At 59.0% G+C, this 26,975-nt stretch overlaps 2 protein-coding genes across 7 annotated transcripts in view; one reads left to right on the forward strand and one right to left on the reverse strand.

Moving 5' to 3' along the window:
- UNK (unk zinc finger) overlaps positions 1–6,445 on the forward strand; it is a 40,141-nt gene extending 33,696 nt beyond the window's left edge. For all 6 annotated transcript variants that reach the window (XM_030827137.1, XM_030827133.1, XM_030827134.1 and 3 more), the window contains 5 exons: positions 360–461; positions 596–784; positions 3,142–3,323; positions 3,930–4,187; positions 4,929–6,445. In XM_030827137.1, the coding sequence (XP_030682997.1) occupies positions 360–461; positions 596–784; positions 3,142–3,323; positions 3,930–4,187; positions 4,929–5,084 (887 nt within the window). In that variant the 3' untranslated portion in view covers positions 5,085–6,445. The remainder of the gene's footprint in view (positions 1–359; positions 462–595; positions 785–3,141; positions 3,324–3,929; positions 4,188–4,928) is intronic.
- A 1,430-nt stretch (positions 6,446–7,875) lies between these two features.
- On the reverse strand, positions 7,876–26,023 carry UNC13D (unc-13 homolog D). The gene is made up of 33 exons (XM_030827132.1): positions 25,858–26,023; positions 25,120–25,155; positions 24,794–24,901; positions 24,649–24,708; positions 24,492–24,558; positions 24,068–24,248; positions 22,284–22,328; positions 22,089–22,157; positions 21,834–21,903; positions 21,553–21,657; positions 21,346–21,438; positions 21,167–21,270; positions 18,844–18,961; positions 18,614–18,738; positions 18,379–18,469; positions 18,240–18,296; positions 18,053–18,150; positions 17,896–17,947; positions 17,688–17,818; positions 17,450–17,570; positions 16,961–17,104; positions 16,659–16,757; positions 16,367–16,573; positions 16,117–16,185; positions 15,027–15,106; positions 11,599–11,704; positions 11,454–11,525; positions 10,924–11,007; positions 10,708–10,828; positions 10,373–10,496; positions 9,409–9,605; positions 8,583–8,712; positions 7,876–8,095 (listed from the first exon to the last, which is right to left on the reverse strand). The coding sequence occupies exons 1-32, from the start codon at positions 26,017–26,019 to the stop codon at positions 8,591–8,593; spliced, it is 3,318 nt and encodes a 1,105-aa protein (XP_030682992.1). The 5' UTR covers positions 26,020–26,023; the 3' UTR covers positions 7,876–8,095; positions 8,583–8,590.
- Between the last annotated feature and the right edge of the window lie 952 nt (positions 26,024–26,975).

Genomic DNA, 26,975 nt, shown 5'->3' on the forward strand with positions numbered 1-26,975 from the left:
CTGAGTGCCCAGAGACCTGCCCACCCCCACTGAGCCCGGGGCTGAGACCCTCGAGTTGTAACATCAGGGGACAAAACCCTTGTCCGAGGCAGGGACCCTGGATGGGGATGTGATTCCTCCTGGAAGTATCAAAGAAGATTCAGAAAGGAGAGGCATTTGGGTTGGACATGACTGGCAGATGGCGTCAGAAGTCAGGAGTCAGGATTGGCATAGGAAGCAGCTGAAGGAAGGGCACAGGGGCTTGGGAGAATACGGACCCAGTGTAGCGTGGGCGTAAAGATGCAGCGTGGGCAGTAGACAAGGTGGTCAGGGTCAGATGGGCCCTTGGGAGGTTACATCCCACTCTTCTCTGTCCCTAGAGTCCGCTTTGGATGACCTGGACCTGAATGAGTTTGGTGTGGCCGCCCTGGAGAAGACTTTTGATAACAGCACAGTGCCCCACCCAGGAAGCATCACCATCGGTACTGGGTGTGGGTGGGCAGGGCAGCCTGGAGGACTCCTCGGGTTCCTGCCTGGCCCAGGCCCCTTGCTCTGTGTGGCCTGCCTGGCTTCTGCTGCCCTCACCCAGCCCGTCCTCCCTGGGCCTCTCTTGCAGGCGGCAGCTTGCTGCAGAGCTCTGCGCCCGTGAACATCCCCGGCTCCTTGGGCAGCTCTGCCTCCTTCCACTCAGCATCCCCGTCCCCTCCCGTCAGCCTCTCCTCGCATTTCCTACAGCAGCCCCAGGGCCACCTGAGCCAGTCGGAAAACACATTTTTGGGAACCTCAGCATCACATGGATCTTTGGGTAAGAGGGGGAGTAGTTCACTAAGGATAACTGGGGCAGGAACCTGCGCCTTTAGGAGGTGCCTCTGGCCACCCCGTCTACGGCATATCAGCTAGGCTGGGGGTTAGGGCAGAGGCCTTGGGCGAGGAGGCAGAGTCAGATTCCTGTCTGTGTGACCCTGGACAAGTGATTGAGCCTCTCTGCCTTAGTTTCCTCTGCTGTGGAACGGGTATAATGGCAGCATCCACCTCCTAATGTTGTGAGCATTGAATAGAGTAATGGGGCTGAAGTGCTAGGCACGAGGCCAGTGCAGGCGAGAGCAGGGGTCTCAGTCGCCAGGTCCGGGCCTGGTCTCTTTCACAGCATGGTTCTGTTCTGCCCAGTCACCCCAGGCTCCGAGAGGCTGGCTCACACCAGCCAGGTTCACAGAGGACCAAGGGAGAAGCCAAACAGGCTAACCCCTGGCTCTGGGTGCCCTTCCTGCCGGGCAGAGCCTCCAGGGAGGCCCAGGGCTGGCCCAGAAGGCTGTTTGCCCACAGAATTAGAATGGTACGGACTGGGGGTTCCTGAGGGCACTTCAAGGTTTAGTGGCTAGAAGAATGGCACAGAGGCCGGTGCCGCTGCGGGCCGGCTGTGCATCTCTTGTGTGTGTCAGGATGTTCCTGAGGGCGGGATGGGAAGCACATGGCACCACCGCTCTCACTCTCCCCCAGCAGCTGCAGACACCAGCTCCCTCACCGAGAGTGCCGGCATTTTACTCAGGCCCAGGGACTGAGCCTTTCAGAGTTCTGATTGGGTTTGGTGGCTTCCCTTATCTCATTCCTGATCCTAGAACAGCACATGGATTTCTCAGCGCCTTCCAGGGTTGAAGAGGCTGTTCTCTGTTACGTTGATTCTGTCAGCTTTAGGTGCTTGGTGTTGCATTTTTCGGACTTGCCCCATATTTGGATGGGATCTTTTTTTTTTCGAGTAGGGTCTCAGTCTGTCACCCAGGCTGGAGTGCAGTGCAGTGGCGTGCAGTAGCTCACTGCAGCCTGGAACTCCTGAGCTCAGGTAATCCTTCCACATCAGCCTCCTGAGTAGCTGGGACCACAGGCGTGGACCACCATGCCCGGCTTCTGGTGGCGGCTTGACATAGCTCCACTTACTGGCCACACACTCCTTCCTGCACCGTGTGACTGTTGAGCACAGGTGTATTGATACAGGTGTGAGTTCAACAGTCCCTGCTGTCCAGCAGCTGTGGCCAGTGTGGGAAGCAGAGGTGCCCAGCCATTGGGATCCTCCTGAGAATCATAGAGGGGCCTACCTGGACAGCAGAGTCAGGAGAGCTTCTCTGAGGGAGGAGGAGAGATGGGTGGGACAGGAGAGCTTGCTGCAGGGCTGGTCTCATGTGGGTGGGGTGACCCTGAGGTCTTCCTCTGGGACGGGGCAGATGGCTCAGACAGTGCATGCCACAGGGTCTCCGCACAGGACCACGTCCCTCCTCTGTGGGTGCACTTGTGTGTCTCAGAGAGCAAAGCGTCTTAAATCTGGTTCTGGAACATCCTGGTTGGATTAGTGGGAAAGGGAGCAAGGATGAAGTCACCAGAAAGTACATATGGGCAGAGTGAGGCCAGAGGTGGATATGGGTCCTTCTCAGAAGCCCGGGGCTGCCCTGGGGGCCAGAGCAGGGGGACCTGATGTTAGTAAACATCTGTTGAGTGAGTGAGCAGAGGGCAGCTGGGTTGGCGGCGGGTGGGAGGCTGTGCACGCAGCATAGTTGACTGGAAAGCATAGGCCTTTGGAACCACGCTCCCTGTCTGTGTCCTGGCCCTACCACTTACAATTTGTGTGATTCTTGGTAACACATTTTTTCCAGGGTCCTCGTCTGTAAAACAAGGGGGATGGCCCCAAGGCTCCCTGAGCTCTTCCTGCCCCAGCTCTGCCATCCGATGAGGCTCTGGCCTGTCTTTTCCCCTTTATCTCTTCCTGGGCCTCACATCAGGCTGCAAAAAGGCCCTAGCCTAAAAGTGAAGCCACAATCATAAATTGCCACTATCGGGGGCCTGGGACTGCTCTCACATGCAGTACCTCCTGAGTCCCCTGAGTTACCCTGTGAGGCCAGCGATGGGAGTCCCGTTTCCCACCTGAGGATGCTGAGCCTCAGAAGTTGAGTGGCACCAACTAGTAGGTGGCACTCGAGGTTAGGTCTGACTCCGCCCACACCACCTGCACCTTCACAGCCTTCCTGTCCCTGCAGAATTCTCTGACCTGACACTAGCTGGAGCCTTGCGCACCCATCCAGTGGACAGCCAGTCCCTGGAACCCCTGAGGCAGGGCTGGCCAGGGCCCAGGCCCAAAGCCCTCTGGAGCTGATGTTCTTCCCCTCCTTGGGGCAGGTCTGAACGGGATGAACAGCAGCATCTGGGAGCATTTTGCCTCTGGAAGCTTCTCCCCGGGCACTTCCCCCGCTTTCCTATCAGGACCAGGGGCTGCTGAGCTGGCCCGACTTCGGCAAGAGCTGGATGAAGCCAACAGCACCATCAAGCAGTGGGAGGAGTCCTGGAAGCAGGCCAAGCAGGTACCAGGCCCCACACCTGCCGGCCTTCCCCAGTGCCAGGTGGCATCCAGCCCAAGACCTTCCTTCACAGAGCAGGCGTGGGGTGGGGGAAAGCGGGGGCTTGAAGGACAGAGCAGAAACTCAGTTTTGTTTGCTCGCTCTCCCCCTGGGAGGACTTGCTTTGCCAGCCAGGACCCTGGGTGGTTACTGTTGTCGCAGGCTTCGAATTCCCTCTGTGAGCTGCTTGTAGTCTGTCCCAGGACCACCTGCCTCCTCCCAGTAGCCTCACCTCTCCAGGGTTTCAAGTCCAAGATCTGGGTTCTGAAATGGGCCCCCTGTCCAGCTGCAGCCGGCTACCCTATGGGTGCTGGCCAGAATCCCAGCTCTACCCTGTGTCCCCTGCTGTGCTAGGCCCAGGCCCCTTTCCCTGGCCACAGAGGGGAGAGTCTCCTGCAGGTTCTGAAACCTCTGTGTAGACAGCATCAGCCTCCTCCTTGCCCTCCTCCCAGAGAGCCAACCCAGCTTCCCACCAGGCCAAGCAGCCAGAGTGGCCCCCAAGAGATGATGCTCTCTGGGGACAGGGGCAGGGCAGGGCCATTGTGATGAGACTGTGTACTGGGCCCACAGGCTTGTGATGCCTGGAAGAAAGAGGCGGAGGAGGCTGGTGAGCGGGCCAGTGCGGCGGGCGCCGAGTGCGAGCTGGCCCGGGAGCAGCGGGATGCACTGGAGGTGCAGGTGAAGAAGCTCCAGGAGGAGCTGGAGCGGCTACACGCGGGGCCTGAGCCCCAGACCCTGCCCGCCTTCTCCGACCTGGAGGCGCTCTCACTCTCCACCCTCTACTCCCTCCAGAAACAACTGCGGGCCCACCTGGAACAAGTGGACAAGGTCAGCCCAGGTCGGGGAGCACTGGGTGGGATGCACGGTGGCCTCAGCCAGCTCTTGGACTCTGACCTGGTCCAGGCTGCTGCAGGGATGGCCACCCTCCTGAGAGCCTCCGTCCAGCACTGGGCCAGCACTCAAAAGGCCGGCCTGCTAGGAGTGGGTGAGGAGAGTGCACTGGGGAAGGTGAAAAGGGTGGGGGTGAGGGGTGTCGGTGCCACCCCCAGCACCCCTGAGGGCAGCCCTGACCAAGCTTCGCTCAAATGCCTGGGCCCCAACTGCGTCCTCCTGTACACCCTCCATGGCGCAGCAGCCCTTCCAGTGAGGCCCAGGACCCCAGGACTACCCCTGCCTTCCCAGGTCTCCTGCTGGGTCCCAGGGGCCAACGTGGCATGGTGGGAAGAGCTGTCTTTCCTCTGTTCTCGGGCAGCCAAGTCCCCAGGTGTGGCCCTGGGCATGTCCCAGCCTTTCTGGGCCTCATTTTCCCCATTTGGGGACTACAAGGTCAAATGAGACTGGGCGAAGCCTCTGTGAGGGGTGGGCCTTGTGGCAGCCTGGCCATGCCCCATGCAGAGGTGGACTCTCAGCCTGTTCTCTCACCTGCCAACAGCGGTCTGGGAGCACACTGTTGAGCTCGGTACCTCAGTTTCCCCATCCCAAGGGGGCTGAAGTGAGGATCAAGGGAACTCCTTGCTCAACTTGGGGCCAGACCCATGGATGGTGACCACAATGCCCCTTTCCCTGCAGGCCGTGTTCCACATGCAGTCGGTGAAATGCCTTAAGTGTCAGGAACAGAAGCGGGCAGTGCTGCCGTGCCAACACGCTGCGCTGTGTGAGCTCTGCGCCGAGGGCAGCGAGTGCCCCATCTGCCAGCCTGGCCGGGCCCACGCCCTCCAGTCGTGACCCTGCAGGCCTGGCCCAGCCTGGCCTAGATCTTCTCACCTAGGACTTTTTAAAGTATATATATATATATATATATATATATGAATATATATATATATATGTGTATGTATGTATATGTATATGTATATGATTCTGTATATGTATACATTTCCGTATGTGTGCAGGTATGCGTGGTGGTGTGGACAGTGTCTGTGTGTATATCTGTACATAGATATAGACACACACTTTAAAAGACTTACCAAGCACTTTTTAAAAGAAGAAACTATTTTGCAGTCCTCCCCTCCCCACTCCCTGCCCTTCCCCCTGCAGAGACGACATCCCCTCTTCTCCCACTGGCCTTTTGGCAGAGAATCTGTTTCTGTCTCTTTTTTAACGTAGGAACTAACTATTTTTAACTTCTTCCTGGGGCCTGAGCAGGGAAGGGTGGGACTGGAAGGCACTAAGGGGAGGGGAGAAGCCCTCAGGGCAGGCCCTGCTCCCCCTACCTCCTTACCAGGGCAAGGGTGGAGTGTGGAAGACATGGGTCCTCCAGAGCAGGGCTGGCCCCCAGCTGTGAGGGCCTCAAGGAGGCCTGAGGGGGAGTGCTGGGGGTCTCAGCTGGCTTAGCTCCTAGGTTTACCAAATGTATATTTAGTCTTGGGGAGAACAGCAAGGGCTGGAGGCCAGTGCTGCAGGGCCAGCCCCACTCCCGACACCTGGGCCCTTGAAGCTCCTTGAGGGGCAAGGCCCAGGAGTTCCAGCCCTCAGATTCCTGAGGGTCCACCCTCAGTCCTTTCCCCCTGGACTCCCCACAAGAGCCTCCCTGGCCCCAGGGCCACCTACCAGGCTGGTACTCATTCTATGACCCCCCCCCACCCCCCCGCAACCAGCTGCCCCCAGCTCTCCCTGCCCCCTCCCCTCTCTGGCAGCTAGCAGGGCAATTGGCGGGGAGGAGTGCGGACTGAGGACCAAGGGGGCCCAGGCCCTGCCCTCCTACCCGGAGGGGCTCCGTATGCATTCCTTGGTGCTCTCTGAGTGCAGCTGGTGTCCCGCCCTGTTCTGGGCGGACGCCTGTGTGCGTGTGTGTGTGCCTGTCCAGTGTATATTGTGTCTTAGCTTCCATTTTAAAAATTGTTCTGTACAGAGAGAGATGCAGCAGGGGCGGGAGGGCAGAGTGGGCGGAGGGGAGCAGCTGCACCCCCAGCACCGGGTGTCTGGGGTAGGAGCAAGAGGGCTGAGAGGGTCTAGTCCTGGCCCAGGCTCCCCCTTGGGCTCAGCACGAAAGGGCTTTCAATGAATTAAGTGAAAACTTTTTCCTTTTTTACAAAAATGCAAAAATCAACAAAGCTCCAAACCTATTGAAAATAAAATATGAACTTGCAGTGGTAGCTTCTTTACATGGGGGTGAGGGGAGTGGGTCCCAAAAGAGGGCCTCTGAGCTAGGAGGGGGCCAGGAGCCCTGCCTCAGCCCTGGGAACAGCTGGTGCCCACACCCCTGAGGTGTGGTAAGGCAGCTGGAGAGGGCTGGAAGCTTCCTGGACCCATCAGGCCCCAAGACAGTTCAAGTGCTCTCCGACCTAGGCCTAGGGGTTGATGACACAGGGACCCTTAGCCTTGGACACAGAGGCCTCCCAGGCCCTAGGACTCTTTAGGGCTATGTGGTTAGCAGTGACTGGCAATAGGGCCCCTAACTGTTTCTTTCTCAGAGGAACAGTGTCTTCCCAACCGGGCATGGTGGTGCATGCCCGTGGTCCCAGCTACTGAGGAGGCTGAGGTGAGAGGATCACTTGAGCCCAGGAGGTCGAGGCTGCAGTGAGCCGTGATTGCACAGCTGCCTCCAGCTTGGGTGATGGAGTGAGATCCCATCTCAAAAACAAAAACAGAGGCCGAGGCGGGCAGATCACTTGAGGTCAGGAGTTCGAGACCAGCCTGGCCAAAATGGTGAAACCCCCGTCTCTACTTAAAAAAAAAAATACAAAAATTAGCCAGGTGTGGTGGCACATGCCTGTAGTTCCAGCTGCTCAGGAGGCTGAGGCAGGAGGATCCTTTGAACCTGGGACGCAGAGGTTGCAGTAAGCTGAGATTGCCCCATTGCACTCCAGCCTGGGCGACAGAGTGAGACTCCATCACAAAAACAAAAAACCCAGTGCCTTCCCATTGGGATGATTTGCTGGTAGGACCCAGAGGAAGTCCTGCCTTCTGCCTTCTTCACCCCACCCTGCCCCTGAGGGATGAGGGGCTGAGGCCTAAAAGGTACGTCCTCCCTCCCACCTCCTCAAACTAGGCTGTGCGGTGGGGGTGAGAAAACACCCTGGTGGGGTCCTCTTTGCATGGTCTCGGGCCTTGGATGTCATCTCAGCTAACCTCGACTCCTGTCCTCATCTTGTGCAGACTCAGAGATTCCGACATGGAACCAGGGTCACACAGCTAGGGTGACGTGATGACCAGGCCTCAGGTTCTGACACCCCCTAGGCAGGGTAGGGACCCAGCTCCTCTATCCCTACTGTCTCAAGAGCAGCCCCTCAGCCTCAACCTGCACCCCTGGGAGGCCCCTGCTCACTGTGCTCCCCTGAGGAACGGGTCCCTGTCCTGGGTGTCACCATAGGAACTGGTATGCCTGGTAAAGCAATTTGTTCAAAGCCCACAGCCAAAAATCACCCTAGCCCTGCTTCTGCCTCAGTTATTTCCACACCTACCCCCCTGCTTTGTAGCTGCCCCAAGGTGGGGGGGTAGCTCAAAGTCCCCTGAGGGCTGGGGAGGAAGCTACCTGGCCTGGCTTGCATTCCGGGCCCCACTGTAGGCCAAAGGTATATTTTAAGAGGACAATGGATTGGTTTTTATTAATTTACTTGCTAAGAAGGTTTCTAGGTGGCAGGTGCTGTCCGGGGAGGAGGCGTGCGCAGCAGACACAGTGGCCAAACTGTCCTTTCTGCTTCCGTCTGTCCGTGCCAGCCCCGCCGCCTGCCAGCTCTTGCTCCTCAGAGCCAGAAGGTTCTTGGCTCCAGGCTTCCTGGCCTGGATGCTGGCAGCCCCTGGGGAGAGGACCCAGGCTCCCTCTAGTAATGGCCACCACCCTCCCCCCAGGGCAGCTGGAGCCTCATCTTTGGCAGGGTCCCCTCTCCCTTCCCCAGGAGACTGTGCCTGCAGCCCTGGTCCCAGTGAACCTGGCCCCCACCCCAGTGGCTGGAACAGGAAGGCCAGGAGGCAGATGGCCCAATCCCCTGCCCACCACAGCAGCTTTTCTGAGAGGCGGGCAGGGGCAGGGTTTGCTCCCCCTGGTGCTGGGATGTGGTGGAGACATTGCAGCCAGGGCTGGAGGCAGGGAGGCGGGAGTAGAGACGGCGCTACTGAGCCCACATCACCATGGCACGCAGGGGAGGTCTGCACTCTGGGCACTCCGCGTGCTGGGGCTCGCCAAATGTTAGGCCAGGCTGGAGGGCCGCGCTGTGGCGGGGAAGCCCCAGACCCTACAGGAAAGCCCTTGCAGGTCCCCACCGGGGACCCAGCCCCACCGCAAACCTCTACAGCTACGGTGCAGGCCGCAAGGCATGCTGGGAGGCCTGCTTGGCCCGGTGCCGCCGCAGCCTCACAAAGACCTGGGCCTCTCGGTCACCCTTCCGGCCCTCCAGCAGCTGCAGGACTGGGTCCCCTGCGGAGAGAGGGGTTTGGGGGTCAGATGCCGGGGGAGAGGCAGTGCCTGGTGGTGGCAGAGAAGAGTGGGCGGGGGGGGGGGAACACAACACTGCTCCATCTCCCCGACAACCTGGAAGGAAACAAGTGACAGACCCGCGCCAGCCCAGCCCAGGAGGTGGTCTGACAGACGCATCCGGTCGCGTAACAGAGTGCGGCCGGGACACTGTCCTGACTGCAGCGAGGGGCTGAGACGTGCCTGAGGTTTGACTATTACCTTTTTATATGAGAACCTAAAGCTAGCAAGTTAACCTTTTCTGCCTCGGTTTACTCATCTGTAAAAGAGTGCTAATAATAGCTGCCTCGTTGCCTGGAATGCATAAAGTGCTCAGCACTTGCTCATAATAAGCACACAAGCATCAGACCGTTGCTGGTATCAAAAATGCTCTCCAGGGATGTGGCCCCGCCGAGTGAGATCCAGGCCCATCTCCCCAGTTAAACTTCTTGGTGACTTCCCCATGCAGGGAGAGTCACATTACACTTAGCTTAAAGTTCACTGGTCTGTAGATTAGACCGAGAGACAGGCCGTGGCTGTCCCACTGGCTCCCATCTCCAAGGAAGCTGTTCTCCGACCCTGGCGTCACCTCTCTGGGGCACCTGCCTGAGCTTTACAGGCTCCCGTCCCTGCACCACCCTGCCCCGGGCTCAGGCCTACCGTTGGGTGCGGGGTACGTGAGGGGCAGGCGGGTCTGAGGCACCTCACCAGGCTCCTCAGAGCCACTCAGCCCAGGCACCTCACACAGCGGCAGGAAGGCCTCGCCTTCCAGGTCGTCGGCCCCCAGCGTGTCGTAGTCCAGCACGGTGAGCAGGAGGCAGGCCCCAGGCTTGCGGCACGGCTCAGCAGGCACCAGGCTGCGGGGAGAGTCAGGGCTCTGCTGCCAGCCCCAGCACGGCCACCCCCAGCCTCGACACATGGGTTCACCCACTTGGTGTTGGGAACCAGCCAGGGTTAGGACTGCAAAGGCAGCTCTCAGCCTGGCACCTCTCAGCCATGTGGTGCAATGCCTGCTCTGACCGTGGGCTGATGCTTTAAACCAGGGGTCCTGTGTTCCCCGTTCACCTGTCCTGAGGAACTGGGAGCAGGTTACTGAGAACCTCAGAGACAGGACCCTTCCTTGGAAGTCCCTAAGTTAAACACGTGGGAGTCCACCCCTTCCCCCAAGGGAAGCAAACTTTTTTTTTTTTTTTTGAGACGGAGCCTTGCTCTGTCACCTAGGCTGGAGTGTAGTGGTGCCATCTTGGCTCACTACAACCTCCGCCTCCCGGGTTCAAGCGGTTCTTCTGCCTCAGCCTCCTGAGTAGCTGGGACTGCAGGCGCGTCCCACCACACCCAGCTAATTTTTCGTGTTTTTAGAGAGACGGCGTTTCACCATGTTAGCCAGGATGGTCTCGATCTCCTGACCTTGTGATCCGCCCGCCTTGGCCTCCCAAAGTGCTATGATGACAGGTGTGAGCCACCGCATCCAGCTGCAAACTCTTGTCCCAGGTGCCCCATCCCTTGGGCCCAAATGTGGCCATCTCAGGGGAGCCCCTTGGCCCCAGCCAGGAGGAGCAGGGCTGAGGGAGCCCAGTGGGGGGAAATGAGGGGAGGGACTGGGAGAAGAACGGGACCCACTCACAATTCAAAGGTCTCATCAAACAATGGGTGAAGGTCCTTCTTGTGCTTCTGGGTCTCCCGGGCGGCCAGCTCAGGGAATTCATGCCTGGGCTCCAAGGTCAGCTGGACAAAGGGGTCGCTGGAGCCTGGTAAGTGGCCAGGGAGTGTGCGTCAGCTGAGGGTCTCCCAGTCACCCCACCCCCGCAGCTATGCTCTGCTCAGCAGCACTGACCCCTCCTGGTAACTGGAGGAAATGCACCCAGAGCTCCTGCAGGGTGAGCGGAGCCCCCAGGGTCACTGAGACAGGAGGGCCAGGACGAGACCACGGAGAGTGGCCAAAGGGCAGCCTCCACTCACCGTTGGAGTCCAGGGCCAGCAGGCTGGAGGCGCTGAGCAGCTCCACACGCAGCTTCTGCTCAGATGCGCGGTAGGAGGCCTTCACTGTCACAGCCCCCAGCTCCTCAGAGGTGGTTTCTGCCTGGGGTGGGGAGCAGGGGCAGGGTCAGCAGGGTCACAGCGGGAGCGAGGTGCTCCAGGGCCTGCAGAGGGCGCAGTGCGAGGGAGGGGCCTCACCTGCTGCTGGATTCGGCTGCAGAAGTACTTCCGGATGAGTTCCCGGCTGGAGGCCGCCTGCAGCTCCAGGTCCCTCTGCAGAGCCTGGGAACACATACAGCTGAGAATCCACCCGGACTGCACACCCAACCACAGCCCAGGCCTGCCCTCCAGGAGCTCACCGTCAAGGGTAATACGTCCATTTGAAATGGAAAGTATTGGGTCATGGGACAATGGGCTGGGGCCACCCTCAGGCCAGACAGCAGGAGAGGCACAGACAGGGCTGGCTTCACGGGCGTGCTTCCCCGACCCCACCCCGGCCCCTCCACCCCCGATGCAGGCACACAGGGCCCCTGTGCTTAGGAGGACCCAGGCTTGGTTTCAGGTTCTGTCGTCACCATTCTAAAATTTGTAATAACTTTTGAATAAGGGGCCCAGTTTTTCATTTTGTACTGGGCCCCATAAATTATGTAGCCGACCCTGGACATAGGTGAGTACCAAAAGGCAGGCTCCCCGGACCTCCTACGGGGAAGCTCACCCAAAGCCCCTACCTGGAAGGTGGCAGTGTGCAGGGCCTCGGGCGGCAGGCCACAGCCCTCAGCGTGGAAGCAGATCTCCAGGTTCTGGGGGAGACATCAGAGGTGACCCCAGGCACCCTCCCACCAGGGTTATCATTGCTGTGACCGGTTCTCTTACCTGCAGGGCAATCTTCAGCCTGTTGGAAGCCAGGGATGAGCTGCGTTGGGAGGCGGCCGCCTCCACCAGCACTGTGAGCGTGTGGGTCCAGAGCAAGGTCAGGAGGCTGGGGCGGGGGCCGAAGGGATGCGGACACAGCACGGCAGGGCGATGGCAGAGGAGGAAGCAAAGACGCTCTTGAGAAATGAGAGGCCTCAGGGACCCAGCCCCACCCCAGCTGCTCCCACCCCCAACTTCCCCCTCCGTCTCCTACCCCAGGTGAGGCTGGGGAGAGGGCGGGTACAGGACCAGCAAGGGGCAGGTGGCGTCAGTCCTATCCAACACACCTCTCAACCTCAGTGAAGAACCCTCCCCAGCAGACTAACGGAACCCACAAACAAGGCTGGAGACAGGGAGGAGGCCAGGCCCCCAGTGACAGAACCATGATTTAAGACAGGAGCAGGCCGGGCACGGTGGCTCACGCCTATAATCCCAGCACTCTGGGAGGTCAAGGCGGATGGATCATGAGGTCAAGAGATTGTGACCATCCTGGCTAACATGGTGAAACCCCATCTCTACTAAAAATACAAAAATTAGCTGGGCATGGTGGTGCGTGCCTATAGTCCCAGCTACTTGGGAGGCTGAGGCAGGAGCATCGCTTGAACCCGGGAGGCGGAGGTTGCAGTGAGCCAAGATCGCACCACTGCACTCTGGCCTGGCAACAGAGCAAGACTCCATCTCAAAAATACAATTAGCCAGGCATAATGGCATGCACCTGTAGTCCCAGCTACGCAGCAAGCTGAGGTGGGAGGGATCGCTTGAGCCCAGGAAGATGAGGCTGCAGTGAACCGAGATCACGCCACTGCACTCCAGCTTGATTGAGTAACAAGAGTGAGACGCTGTCTCAAAAAAAAAAAAAAAAAAAAAAGCATCGACCAGGTGCAGTGGTTTATGCCTGTAATCCAAGCACTTTGGGAGGCCGAGGCAGGCGGATCACCTGAGGTCGGGAGTTGGAGACCAGCCTGACCAACATGGAGAAACCCCATCTCTACTAAAAATACAAAATTAGCCGGACGTGGTTGCGTGTGCCTGTAGTCCCAGCTACTCCGGAGGCTGAGGTAGGAGAATCGCTTGAACCCGGGAGGCGGAGGTTGCAGTGAGCCAAGATCGCACCACTGCACTCTGGCCTGGCAACAGACAAGACTCCATCTCAAAAAAACAATTAGCCAGGCATAATGGCATGCACCTGTAGTCCCAGCTACGCAGCAGGCTGAGGTGGGAGGGATCGCTTGAGCCCAGGAAGATGAGGCTGCAGCGAACCGAGATCACGCCACTGCACTCCAGCTTGCGTAACAAGAGTGAGACGCCGTCTCAAAAAAAAAAAAAAAAAAAAGCATCGACCAGGTGCAGTGGCTTATGCCTGTAATCCAAGCACTTTGGGAGGCTGAGGCAGGCGGATCACCTGAGGTCGGGAGTTGGAGACCAGCCTGACCAACATGGAGAAACCCCATCTCTACTAAAAATACAAAATTAGCCGGACGTGGTTGCGTGTGCCTGTAGTCCCAGCTACTCGGGAGGCTGAGGCAGGAGAATCGCTTGAACCCGGGAGGTCGAGGTTGTGGTGAGCCCAGATCATGCCTTTGCACTCTAGCCTGGGCAACAAGAGCGAAACTCCGTCTCAAAAAAAAAAAAAAAAAAAAAAAATCATGGCCAGGTGCAGTGGCTTACACCTATAATCTCAGCACTTTGGGAAGGCCAAGGTGGGGTGATCACCTGAGGTCAGGAGCAAAAGACTCCGTCCCCCCGCAAAAAAAGTAATTAATTTGTGCAACACATTTAAGTGCCCATTATGTACCAGGCACTGTTCTTTTTAAATTTTTTTTCAGATAGGGTCTCGCTCTGTCACCCAGGCTGAGTGCAGCAGTGCCATCACGGCTCACTGCAGCTTCCACTTTCTGCGTTCAAGTGATCCTCCCAACTCAGCCTCCCAGGTAACTGGGACTACAGGTGTACACCATCATGCCTGGCTAATTTATATATATATATATATTTTGTATAATTTTGTAGAGACTGGGTTTTGCCATGTTGCCCAGGCTGGTCTTGAACCCCTGGGCTCAAATGATCCACTCACCTCGGCTTCCCAAAGTGCTGGGATTACAGGAGTGAGCCACCATGCCTGGTGGTGTTCTAAAGGCTCGTGAGACAGCACTGAGCAAAACTTTCCTCTTGGTGGAGATTTAACTCTGGTTTATGTGGAAAAATATGGTCTAAGATCAAGTCCAACAGAGCTTAAAGGTGAAAAAAATAAATGTTAAAAATAGGCTGGGCGTGGTGGCTCACGCCTGTAATCCCAGTACTTTGGGAGGCCGAGGCAGGCGGATCACGAAGTCAGAAGTTCAAGAACAGCTGGACCAACATGGTGAAACCCCATCTCTACTAAAAATACAAAAATTAGCTGGGCATGGTGGCAGGCACCTGTAGTCCCAGCTACTCAGGAGGCTGAGGCAGGAGAATCACTTGAACCTGGAGGCGGAGGTTGCAGTGAGCTGAGATTGTGCCACTGCACTCCAGCCTGGCCGACAGAGCGAGAATCCGTCTCAAAAACATAAAAAATATATATACATGGTTTAAGAAATAAAAACGGCCAGACTCCGAGGGGCCCTGGCTATACCTGTGAGGGTGGAACAGAACTCTAGGAGGGCTGGCAGCCTCTTCAGGGCCCAGATTCCACAGGGAGGTAGGGCGCTGTCATCGTCATCGTCACTACAGCTAATAGTCACTGACCACTTCCTTTGTACCGACACCACGCTCAGCACCTCACATGACCCATTTAATCCTCAGCAGAAGCCAGAACTATTCTCATCTGCACCAGGAACCTGCCCAAGGCTGCTAAGCAGTGATGAAGCTGGAGTCTGAAGCCAGGTGGTCCAGAGCCCATGTGCTGGACTCCACTGCCTGTTGCCTGGCATGCTGGGTCCCTGCTATAAGACACCCTAGCTAGAAGTTCTCTTTGCACCGTGGGCGGGGACCACCTGTAACCTAATGGGGGCAGAGGAGCAGTCAGGGAGGCCCTGAAGACAGGCCTGGGACTAAAGGAGAAAGGACAGGCAGATTTTGGCTCAGCCTAAGGAAGAACTCAAAGCGCTCAGAGCTAGGCAGCAGGAAATGGGGAGGCCTGCGAAGTGGCAAGCTCCCTGTCCCTGCAGTGAGCCTTAGCAGAACCTGTTGCCCCCCATAAGGGAGGTCACCAAAGGGATTCACCTCCACCCCTCAGAACGGATGCTGAGGCCCAGGAAACAGGGGCCGTGGGAGGAGAGGGGGAGGCGGCGAGCACGCCCAGGGCAGGGGCTGCTACACCCCTCAGAACGGATGCTGGGGCCCAGGACGGAGGGGCTGTGGGAGGAGAGGGGGAGGTGGCGAGCGTGCCCAGGGCAGGGGCTGCTACAGACCTGCTGAAGTTCTCCTGCACCAAGTTGGTGTTCATGTAGCAAAGCTCCACCTCCAGGAACTTCATCAGGGGCAGAATGGCCTGGGGAGGGAGATGGGGAGCAGGTGTGGCTCCGGCCCATGTTGGCCCCACCCCCATCCCCTTCCCCTGACCTGGAGGGAGGAAACAGGGCCGGGAACCATTCTGTGAGTGTCTGTAAGAGGCCAGCCTGCCCACCTCTCTGCCTTCCCCTCGCCGTTGCTCACCCTGTCCCAGCCACACTGGCCTCTACAGCCCTGGAACCTTCCAGGCATGGTCCTGCCTCAGGGTCTCTGCCCTTGCCGTTCCCTCTGCCTGGAATGCTCTTCCCCTAGAACTTCTCATGGCTCCTCCCCTTGCTTCCCGTAGGTCTTCACTCAGTTGTCACGGCCTTCCCTGGCCACCATCTAAAAATACAACCCTCTGACACTTTCCACCCGCTTCTCTGTTTTAACTTTTCTCTGTAGACTTATCATTATCTAGCACACTGCGTGTGTGTGCGCACGCATACACGTCTGCGCATAGAGTTAATAGCTGTAACTATCACTATAGTTATGGATACTCGCTATGTGGCTCTTTTTTCACCTCCACTACTAGAATCTGAGCTCCAGGAAAGCAGGTATTTTGTCATAGTGTTCACTGACCTATCCTCAGTGCTTCAATCAATGCATAGGACAAAGTGGGTACCTAATAGGTGATGAATGAATGAATATCCTTCTACCCACCGGTCGAAGGTGTGCATCATGATATGCCCCCACTTACAGGTCAGCTGGCTTGTGTGAACAGGACAGCAAAGCTAGGAGGCAGCTGAGAAGGATGTGCACCCTGGCCTGTTTGGCTGCAAAGTCTAAGCCCTTCCCAGCTGCAGCCCCCTCATTGACTGTCAGTGCTGGGACAGCCAGTGGAGTGACCCAACCTGTTCCTGTGAGCATACCAGGAGGAAACTGAGGCCCAGGGAGAGAACATGCCTTGCCTAGTCTGGGGGACTTATCTTTGACACCAAGGCCTTCAATGACCCCAGATCTACAGAGCTAGCAGGGCGGTGAAGACCAGCAGGCAGAAGGGCCACTTACATCCTCAGGCAGGACGGACTCCCTGACGCCCACCAGTTTCTGGATGTGCTTGGCGATGCCCACTTCCAGCTGGTGACACAAAACGGAAGAAGGAGGGAGGTCAGGGCATGAGTTGGGGATGGGAGAGTTCCTTAGGGCCTGAGTTTAGACGCAGGAAGGGGTCAGGGCTGGACATTGGCCCAGGTCCTGCTGGAGCCAGGCAGGCTAAAGACGGGATAGGATGGGGTGACTGTGCAGTCGGACAAGGTACCTGCTCGGCCAGGGTGCGGACGCCAGTGCGGATCTCATGGCCCAGCCCGGCCAGCGCGCTCTGCAGCTGGGCATGCAGCGTGTTCTGCAGCTGCCCCTGCTCCAGCACGCCCCCTACCCGCTGCTCCAGGGCCTCCCATGCCAGCTGGGCAGGCAACTTGCCGATCACCAGCCGCAGCTGCTCCATGTCATTCACCACCACACACAGCTGGGACAGAGACGCAGAGCTTCCTGAACTGTGCCCAGGCTGGTCCCCACACCCAGCCGGACTCCCAGCCCCGCTCTGGCCTTACCATGTTGGCTGCCTGGCCCTGGTCCGTCTGGCCTGAAGAGAGCTCGCGGGCCCGGGCCTTTATGAGGCTGCAGTACACCAGGGCCAGGCGACAGGTGTCCTAGGGTGGGGTTGGACAGAGGGAACTGATCCACGGGTGGGGCATCCAGGAAGGGCAGGTGGGAGGGCATGGGAATTTCAGCGACTTGGGGGATTTAGGATACAGGCCTTGGGAGGCTGCCTGGGTGAGAGCTTGGGAGAAACGGTGGGTGGTAGTGTGGCTGTTCTAGAAAGAGGGGGAAGGACACATGGAAGATGCCGCACCTCCACAAACTTGACAGTAATCATGAAGGCCTCCTCTGGGTCTGGCCAGTCCAGCTGCCGGGCAGTGTGGCTGATCTGGGCAAAGCAGGTGGATAGATCCACTGCTGATGTGCTGTGCTTGGTCAGTTCACCCAGTGGCACCAGCTGGGGGAAGAAAGGAGGACTCAGGATACTGCCAAACCCACCCCCTTCCCTCCTTCCTTCATTCATAGAGCAGCTACCACCACCAGGCACAGAGCTGGGCAGGGAGCTTCACAAGAGACAAGCACGGCTCCGCCCAGACCCCCAGGCTGCAGGATCTCAGGCAAAGTGAAGCCACAGCCCCAAGGATATCCAGAGGCAGCGTTTTGCACAAAACTGGCCTCAAGTGCACCCAAAAGGGATGTTCAGAGCGGGTTACCGGCTTTTACTACGCTTTGGAGGTCCAGGCAGAACCCAAGCTTCACCCCCAAACCGGGCCCCCGCCCCCTGCCCTGGCCACGCCCCCACCTCATCTATCTGCACAGCGCGCTGCACCCGCGCCAGGGCCTCGTTGTACGTCTTCTGCAGCCAGGAGGGGATGGCCGGCTGGAACCAGCGGTGGAAATTATCCAGGGCCAGGACTCCATCCCTGGGGATTGCCGGGGCTCAGTGTCGGGAAGGCTGGGGCCACCACGGGCCCTGGGGCCTCATCCACCCTCCCCTCCCCTGTGCCCCAGCAGCTGCCCACAATTGGCCTGCTGCCCACCTCTCTGAGGAGCTCGGGCGCAGCTGGCAGAGCTCCTTGAGGCTGATGTAGAGCTGGAACAGATTCTCACCCATCTCTGGGGACACTGCATCACCCACAGCCGTCGTGTGGTCCTGCACCCGCTTGGCCACCTGCAAAGGAAAGGTGTGGAGGGCAGGGCCCACAGCTCTGTCGGAGGGCATGCCCTAGAGACAGGGGAGGGACTCACCAGCCACTGCAGCTCCCGGAAAACCATAGAGAAGAGGTGGATCTTGAGGGTACTGGAGGAAAGGCAGCAGGTGTCACCCAGTGACATACACCAGGGTCCCCATGGTTCCAGCTCTGAGCCAATGCCCCACTACCTCCCGATCTGGCTATCTGCTCACTTGTGGAAGATCTTGTCCCACGTGCGCTGGCACTGGTGCAGGTCGCCAATGATATCCTGTACCAGGCCCAGCAAGGCCTTGCCTGCCTCCAGGATGCCCTGCAGAGACAGAGGTGGGCTGGGCAGGGCTGCCAGAGGCAGGCACCACGCCCGTGCCCCCCTGCCCTCCCCCTTGCCCAGCCCCTCACCTGCACCATGGGCTGATGGTGCTGCTGCTTCAGGTGGAACCATTCAGTGGTGCCAGTCTGTCGACAAAGAGGCAGTGAGCAGGGAGGGATTGCCAGGCCCAGGCGCTGGTCTCCCCTATCCCCAGTGCGAGTACCATACCTGCAGGGCCTCAGTCACCAGCTGGGGCAATGGGGCGGTGTTGGGGCACAGTTCTCCGAAGGCCTTCATCTTGCACATCTGTACCAGGACCCTGCAAGACGGAAACAGCTGTGTCCAAAGTGCCTGCTGCCCCACACTGCACTCACTCCTCCAACAGGCTTCTCCCACTCCTGCAGGCACCCCAGCTGATCCCTCATCCCTGACCCCACCGAGGAAGGGGAAGGCAGCCACTGACCTGAGAAGAGACTGCAGCCGAGCTGGGGAGTCCGAGACAGAGAGGGGGAAGACAGAGCGGAACCTCCGGATGAGGGACAGGCCGTAGGCCAGCAGGGAGCTGAATGAGGCGGCCAGCTCCTCCTGCTGCAGAGCCAGGAGGTGCTTTAGGGGCCTGGACAGCCGCCGCTGCTCCCCTGCCCCTTCCTTGAGCCCTGCCTGCCCAGCACCCCTTGCCCACTGCATGCCTACCTGTTCTGCCTTGAGCCGACCCTGGATCCACTGGTACTCGATGCTGGTGATGGGGTGCAGGAGGCAGCTGCTGGGGAACTCCAGGCTCTGGTAGAGGCGGCTGTAGGCCAGCCACTGCCTGCAGGGGACAGGAAGCCCTCAGCTGGGCAGGGAGGAGGGAGTCACCTTCCCCTGTTCACCCGGCCTCAGGTGGGGGGAATCACCTCCCTCCTCTAGGGCCCCTGGTGGAGAACCACCCACAGTACAGGCTGAAAACGAGCGGCTCAATAGGACACACAGGATTTTTTTTTTTTTTTTTTTTTTTTTTTTTTTTTTTTTTTTTTTTTTTTTTTTGAGATAGAGTCTCACTCTGTCACCCAGGCTGGAGTGCAGTGGTGCGATCTCGGTTCACTGCAACCTGTGCCTCCTGGGTTCAAGCGATTCTCCAGCCTCAGCCTCCCAAGCAGTGGGACTACAGGCATGTACCACCATGCCCAGCTAAATTTTTTATTTTTAGTAGAGATGGGGTTTCACCATGTTGGCCAGGCTGGTCTCGAACACCTGACCTCAAGTGATCCATCCGCCTCAGCCTCCCAAAGTGCTGGGATTACAGGCATGAGCCACTGTGACCAGCCAGGATTTTTTTTCTTTGTTTCCATAGATGCTTTTCAAATTGCCCAGACTGAGATCTTTGTGATTTTAAAACTTCAGGATTTCTTGCTGTTTTTGAAAAAATTGGATTAGCTGGGCACAGTCTCGCTGTGTCGCCCAGGCTGGAGTGCAGTGGTGCAATCTCAGCTCACTGCAACCTCTACCTCCCGGGTTCAAGTGATTCTCATGCCTCACTCTCCTGAGTAGCTGGGATTACAGACGTGCGCCACCACGCCTGACTAATTTTTGTATATTTTGTAGAGATGGGGTTTCACCATGTTGGCCAGGCTGGTCTCAAACTCTTGACTTCAAGTGATCTGCCTGCCTCAGCCTCCCAAAGTGCTGGGATTCCAGGTGCGAGCCACTGCGCCCGGCTGGCTTTGTCCCATCTCTGCCCTTCTCATGTGCACTGGAATGGCTGTGACCCCCGTGCCGTCCCCGGCATTCCTAGGACTTGACGTGAGCGGCCCTCAACATAAATCTGTCCTTATCAGCGCATAGTTTTGCTGAGTTGAAGACTATGGCATTGGGAAACGGGGCTGGGGTTAGGGACTGGGTCCAGATTCAAATGCCCGGAAGGACTCAGGAGACGAAAGCAACTGAAGTGGGCCCAATGGCAGCCGTGATGGGCAGAGGCAGACACATCGTCCTGCTCTGTCCACTCAAAAAAGCAGCGAAATGGCTGAGTGCAGTGGCTCACGCCTATAATCCCAGCACTTTGAGAGGCTGAGGCAGGCAGATCACCTGAGGTCGGGAGTTCGAGACCAGCCTGACCAACATGGAGAAACCCCGTCTCTACTAAAAATACAAAGTTAGCCAGGCGTGGTGGCACATGCCTGTAATCCCAGCTACTCGAGAGGCTGAGGCAGGAGAATCACTTGAACCTGGAAGGCGGGGGTTGCATGCAGTGAGTCAAGATTGCGCCATTCCACTCTAGCCTGGGCAACAAGGGTGAAACTCCGTTTCAAAAAAAAAAAAAAGGCAGCAAAACGATGGCCCTGCAGTTCCAGCACTTGTGTTTCATGAAAAGCTGGAGATCTGGATGGTATGTGAAATCTCCAGATAGCTTTTTTTTTTTTTTTGAGACGGAGTTTTGCTCTGTCGTCCAGGCTGGAGTGCAGTGGCGCAGTCTCAGCTCACTGCAAGCCCCGCCTCCCGGGTTCACGCCATTCTCCTGCCTCAGCCTCTCCGAGTAGCTGGGACTACAGGTGCCCACCACCACGCCCGGCTAATTTTTTTTTTTGTATTTTTAGTAGAGACGGGGTTTCACCGTGGTCTCGATCTCCTGACCTTGTGATCCGCCCGCCTCGGCCTCCCAAAGTGCTGGGATTACAAGCGTGAGCCACCGCGCCCGGCCAGATAGCTTTTTCTAATATTTTTTGGAAATGAGGTCTCACTCTGTGGTCCAGGCAGGAGTGTTGGTGTGATCATAGCTCACTGCAGCCTTGAACTCCTGGGCTCGAGTGATCCTCCTGCCTCAGCCTCCCAAAGTCCTGGGATTACAGGAGTGGGCCACCGCGTCAGCCAAATCTCTAGACCTTTTAAAGTTGGCAACTGATTCAAAACTTAAAACACACATTTTGGGCCAAAGGGAACTCTGCTGAGAATTACACTTTGGGCTACCAGCTTGGAGGAGGGCAGGGGGCGTTGGGGGCTGGTGGCTCAGGGGTTCTGCCCAGGGCTGTGTACTCACGCCATGGACTGGTGGAAGTCGGACAGGTCCTTCTGTGTGGCGTGCAGAAAGAGGACGGTGGCAGCCTGGGGACTCAGCGACCCGTCCCAGGAGGTGCTTCCCGCCTGAGGGGAGCAGGTGGAGGAGTGTCAGGACCTGAAGGGCAGCCCCGACTGCGCCCAGCCCTGGGAGGGCAGTACCTCGTGCTGGGTGACCTCGTGGGACACGAGCTGCTGCAGGAGGTGGAGATGCACCGTGTAGCTGGGCTGCGAGCGGCTGGCCGCGGTGGCTCTCTGCAATGAGGCCTCCGTGAGCAGACAGGGCCTCACACCGGGTGCAGCCAGCCCCCCAACCCAGCAGACCACCGCAGGAGCTGGGCACGGCCACTGGCCCAGGACCCGACCTACCCGCTTGTGGATGAGTTGGAACTGGAGGTGGCACTGGCCGCGGTCTGGGTAGGTCTCAGTGCAGGGTTCCAGGGGGTACCACTGGTCCTCTCGGCAGCGCAGGTCCTGGCAGGCGGGGATGCCCAGCCCGTGAGCGTCAGAACCTCACAGTCAGGGGCAGTGGAGGCGACAGGAGGTGGACCCCAGGCTCAGCTTGGTGAGGACACAGAGCCTCTCCCCAGAACCCCTCCCAAACCCCTCCCTCTGCCTCGCTCCTGGGCCCCTTTCCTCATCCTCCTCACCTGCAGCCTCAGAACCACGTTCCCCAGAAAGTCGTCCTGGCCTTTGTCCTTCCGGGCCTCCTTAAAGATCCTGCGTCAGGCAGGGTCCCGTGAGGGGGATGCAGCAAGCGTCGCAAGGGATCAGGCTGGAATCTACCCACCGCCGCAGCCACCTGGGCCCCAAAGGAGCCTGCACCCCAGCATCCAGTGTGCATGTCGGGGGATGGAGGGCAAAAGGAGCCCCAACTCCTTCCCTGTGAGCCCTGCAACACGCACCTGCGAAGCCCATGCAGATCCGTGAGCTCCCCAAGCTTCTGTCGGACAGACTCCACAGTATCCAGGTCCCTGGCGGGACAGAGGTTTGAGAAGGAAGCAGAGAGAGTGCCTATGACCTCTTCCAGGAGGAGGTTCCACCTCTCTCACCCCAGATCCCTTCCCTTCCCATCCCTAGGGACAGGCCAGGTCACTCACCACATGTCCAGATGAAATCTCGCATTGGTGATGTCCTCAAACTCCCTGTATGGAGAAAAGGGCATGGTTGAGGGCCCTGGAGGGTGGATGCCCCCAGACAAAGCTATAAGTGACCACAGCCCCAGAGCCATGGAGTTGTAGCCTATCCCTGCCAAACTCCTCTGCTCCCAGCTGCATCCCTGCCTTTTTTTTTTTTTTTTTTTTTGAGACGGAGTCTCGCTCTGTCGCCCAGGCTGGAGTGCAGTGGCGCAATCTCAGCTCACTGCAAGCTCTGCCTCCCGGGTTCACGCCATTCTCCTGCCTCAGCCTCTCCGAATAGCTGGGACTACAGGCGCCCGCCACCACGCCCGGCTAATTTTTTGTATTTTTAGTAGAGACGGGGTTTCACCGTGGTCTCAATCTCCTGACCTCGTGATCCGCCCGCCTCGGCCTCCCAAAGTGCTGGGATTACAAGCGTGAGCCACCGCGCCCAGCTTTTTTTTTTTTTTTTTTTGAGTTGGAGTCTAGTTCTGTCCCCCAGGATGGCAGTGGCAGGATCTCAGCTCACTGCAACCTCCGCCTCCCGGGCTCAAGCAATTTTCCTGCCTCAGCCTTCCGAGTAGCTGGGATTACAGGCGCCCGCCACCACACCCGGCTAATTTTTGTATTTTTAGTAGAGACGGGGTTTCACTGTGTTGGCCAGGCTGGTCTTGAGCTTCTGACCTCATGATCTGCCCGCCTAGGCCTCCCAAAGTGCTGGGATTACAGCGTGAGCCACCGTGTCCAGCCTTTTTTGTTGCTGTTGAGACAGAGTCTCACTCTGTCACCCAGGCTGGAGTGCGGTGGCGTGATCTCAGCTCACTGCAACCTCCGCCTCCCGGGTTCAAGTGATTCTCCTGCCTCAGCCTCCTAAGTAGCTGGGATTACAGGCATGCACCACCACACCCGGCTAATTTTTGTACTTTTAGGAGAGGTGGGCCTTCATCGTGTTGGCCAGGCTGGTCTCGAACTCCTGACCTCAGGTGATCCACCCGCCTCGGCCTCCCAAAAGTGCTGGGATTACAGGCATGAGTCCCTGTGCCTGGCCCCCACTAATTTTTTTTTTTTTTTTTTTTTGAGACGGAGTCTCGCTCTGTCACCAGGCTGGAGTGCAGTGGTGCGATCTCGGCTCACCGCAACCTCCGCTTCCCAGGTTCAAGCGATTCCCCTGCCTCAGCCTCCTGAGTAGCTGGGACTACAGGCGCCTGCCACCACGCCCGGCTAATTTTTTGTATTTTAGTAGAGACGGGGTTTCACCGTGTTAGCCAGGATGATCTCGATCTCCTGACCTCATTATCTGCCCCCCTCGGCCTCCCAAAGTGCTGAGATTGTAGGCGTGAGCCACCGCACCCGGGCTTTGTTGTATTTTTAGTAGAGAAGGGGTTTTGCCATGTTGGCCAGGCTGGTCTCGATCTCCTGGCCTCAAGTGATCTGCCCACCTCGGCCTCCCAAAGTGCTGGGATTACAGGTGTGAACCACTGCACCCATCCCTGCCTCCTTTCAGGGACGGCTTCAGGCACCCCCAGACTCACCCACAAGGGCCTGACCCTCCTTGCCCCATCAGCACGCGTGGCATTGATGTCCTTCTGTCCCATCTGACCTACTGTCCATCTAACGTGCCTAGAGATGGGCTTCTCCTCCAGTCTTTGCCCAGGGCCCAACCCCCTCCCCTGAGCCACGACGACCTACTCATCTCATTGTCTGGGGAAGACCCTGCTACCCAGGAAAGACCTGGACAGAGTGGGGGCTGGAGCACGGCCACGTACAGGATGAAGGTCTCGTCCCAGACGGGGTTGAGTGTCTGGGTGATGACCTGCGTGCGGTGGGTCTGCTCCTCAGGGATGGTATGCCTCACCACAGCCTTCTGCCGCTGCCGGGACCCGGGGCTGCCTCCCGGCCCACCTACCCGCTGTTCAATGCCCAGCAGGCAGTAGGGGTCGCTGAACCCTGTGGAGGAGTGGGGAAGACGAGGCAGCCAGGGAGTCGGCTGGGTCCCTGGGACAGGCCCTCATCACCCCCGCCCGGGGCTGAGCCTCCTCCTGGGGAGACGGAAGGGGATCAGCAGCATGGGGGGCCAGCGCTGCAGGGCTGCTGGGAGGTGGGTGCTCCCGCCAAGAGTCCTGGGCCAGGCTGTGATGGGAGAGGAAGGAGCCAGGAAGAAGCCCCTCGGGGACCCCACCCCGTGCTCACCACTGACATCTTTGCCCAGAATGCCCTTGGCCTGTTTCACTGTTGCCTTCAGACAAAATATTGGCTTCTGGAGGGACAGGAGGGACAGCCTCAGTCCCTGAGCAGGCTGGGCTTCCCAGGCCCTTCCTTGCCCAGGGTGGCCCTGGCCCCAAGTTACCTCGAGTTCCCTGACCCGCTGCAGCGTCTGCCAGTGCTCCTCAGGCTCCACGTGGAAGGCCTGGTGGGGAGGCAGGCTGGTGGGTAGCTGGGGGCACGGGACAGGGCAGCTGCAGGAAGGGGGGTGGGGTGGGAGCTGGGCTCACCTCCTGCAGGTATCGCAGCAGCTCAGAAGCCTCCGTCACATGGTTGGGCTCAGGCTGACCCAGGCGGTGCAAGACAGTGTAGAGTGCGTCCTCGTAGAGCAGGGCCCGCTGAGACACATGGGGTCACCTTGGGGACCCCACCAGCCACCCCTAGCACCACCACCTCTCGCTAAGGGCAGGACAAGGGGTGGCTTGTGCAGCAGAGGGAGTTGAGACCCAGGAGTCCCCTCCCCACCGCAAGTTGCTTGCTGCCATCAGCGTCGGCCAGCAGGAGGACACACAGCCGCCCTCCCCACCTCTCTGCACCCCAACACTCCGACTCTTACCTGTTTGGGGGAGAAGTGGTGGGACGGAGGCTGGATCTGCAGAGCAAGGTGGAAAGGCAGAGTGTCCCGGGAGGCCCAGAGCAGGCTCAGATGGACAGGAACGGCTGCTCTGAGGCCTGAACCAGGCCAAAGGTATGGGGGCCCCAGCACCCCGGCCTCCAGCCCCAATGATGCCCCGCACCTGTTCCCCCAGCAGGCCTCCTGGAGGTCCGTCCCCTGGCCCGCCGTGGCTGAGGTCCATGGGCGCCCAGCAGCGTGAGCCCTCCACATCCGCACCCCACCTCCCTCCCTTCCCCAGAGGAAACAGTTCTGCTTATCAGTGGCGGCTGCTCCTCACCCAGCAGCGGAAGTGAGGCTCCGCAGCGGAGGTGAGGGGGGTGCCATGCCGGCCTAGGGGTCTGCTGCTCCCTGAACAGCTCACCCCACAGCAGGGACATCCCCGCCTAACGGAGTCGGCTCCTCTGAAGCTGGAGGAGCAGGGGATGGGGTCAGGCCCACCGGGAGGGAGGGCTTCAGAGAGGCTCAGACCACAGGGCCTGAGGCCCACAGTGGCCCAGAGTCCACCTGGCAGCCCCTGCTCTGCTGGCCCGGAGGCTCTCCCCAGAGTGTGGCAGGCAGGGGAGGGTCCCTGGTCCCCAGTCTCAGCCTTTGAGAGGTGGGGCCAGACAGCAGGGCACCCGCACCCGAGACCGCAGTGCTCCCCAAGGCCAGCTCTCTCCCCAGGGAGGTCACTCCTACCTCTGGGGCCATCTGGGGCAGGGGATCCTGATCTCTGACTCTGCGGCGCCTTATCTTGATGGCCTGGCGCAAGACGGGGGGGCGCTGCTGTGGACGGGAGAGGAGTGTCGCCATGGTGGCCTTCTCTGCCCTTCCCTGTCCGCTGGTGCTGGGTGAAGACATCGAAGCCACAGGATTATGCAAAGAGCCTGGGGCTGCCACCCTCCGTCAGGGGAGGGTGTAGGGACGGTGGTTGGGAGGGACGGAAGGGTGAGGGTTTCACCGCTTCGGAGAGGCGGTCTCCCAGGCCCCCTGCACCTTCCCCAGCCGGGATCCCTACAAGACCCTCCTCTGGCTGGAGCAGAAGGTGGACCCCGTGGGCAGGCCTGGCCCCGCCCCACCCTCCCACAGAGGCCCTAGGAAGGGGCCAACGCTCTCAGCAGGGGGTGGGGGGGGCCCAGATCGGGCGGGCAGCATCCTGCCTCATCCATGTGCTGTGCCCAGGCTGGGCTGGACCCTGAGGGAAGCTGACCTGGGCCCAGGGGGTTCTCACCCCACTTCCTCGAGTGCCTCCAGACGTTGGGCAGGGCGGGGTGGGGTGGAGCCCAGGGTGGGGGCTCCCAAGAGGTGTCTCCCTGGAGGACAGCCAGTTGCTCAGCCTGCCTGGCGCCACAGGTGACATTCCATGGAGATGACGGGGCCAAGCTGTGCTGGGCAGGGACAGCCCTGTGCCCCTGTCCCAACCTTGGCGGTCAGGAGGGTGCTCCTTTCAGACGCCCTTGAAGGGGGTTAGCCAAGTCCCAGAGAGCTCTGGGCCAGGCTGGCCAGGAGGAGGAGGCAGAGCGGCTGCTGCCTGATCTCTCCTGATGACAGACTTGGCTCCCGGGGGACAGGAAAACGTGCCTCAGCACATGGGGCTTTCCTAGAGCTCTGTGGCCTGCCCACCCTGTGCCCAGTGCTGGGCTGGGGGACGGGGGCGTGTGGGCCTGGCCACCGCCTTTGGCCATTGTCCCACCCTCTTGTCCCTTCAAGTTCACAGCAGGGCACGTGATGTGGGTGGTGGCGAGCCGGCTCGGCTACCTCAGTGTCCCTGTCACAGGTCCTGACGTGCTCCAGGGCTGACTCAGCCTCCTCCCTCC

Source organism: Nomascus leucogenys, chromosome 14 (assembly GCF_006542625.1).
Source record: "Nomascus leucogenys isolate Asia chromosome 14, Asia_NLE_v1, whole genome shotgun sequence".
Classification (NCBI taxonomy): Eukaryota; Metazoa; Chordata; class Mammalia; order Primates; family Hylobatidae; genus Nomascus; species Nomascus leucogenys.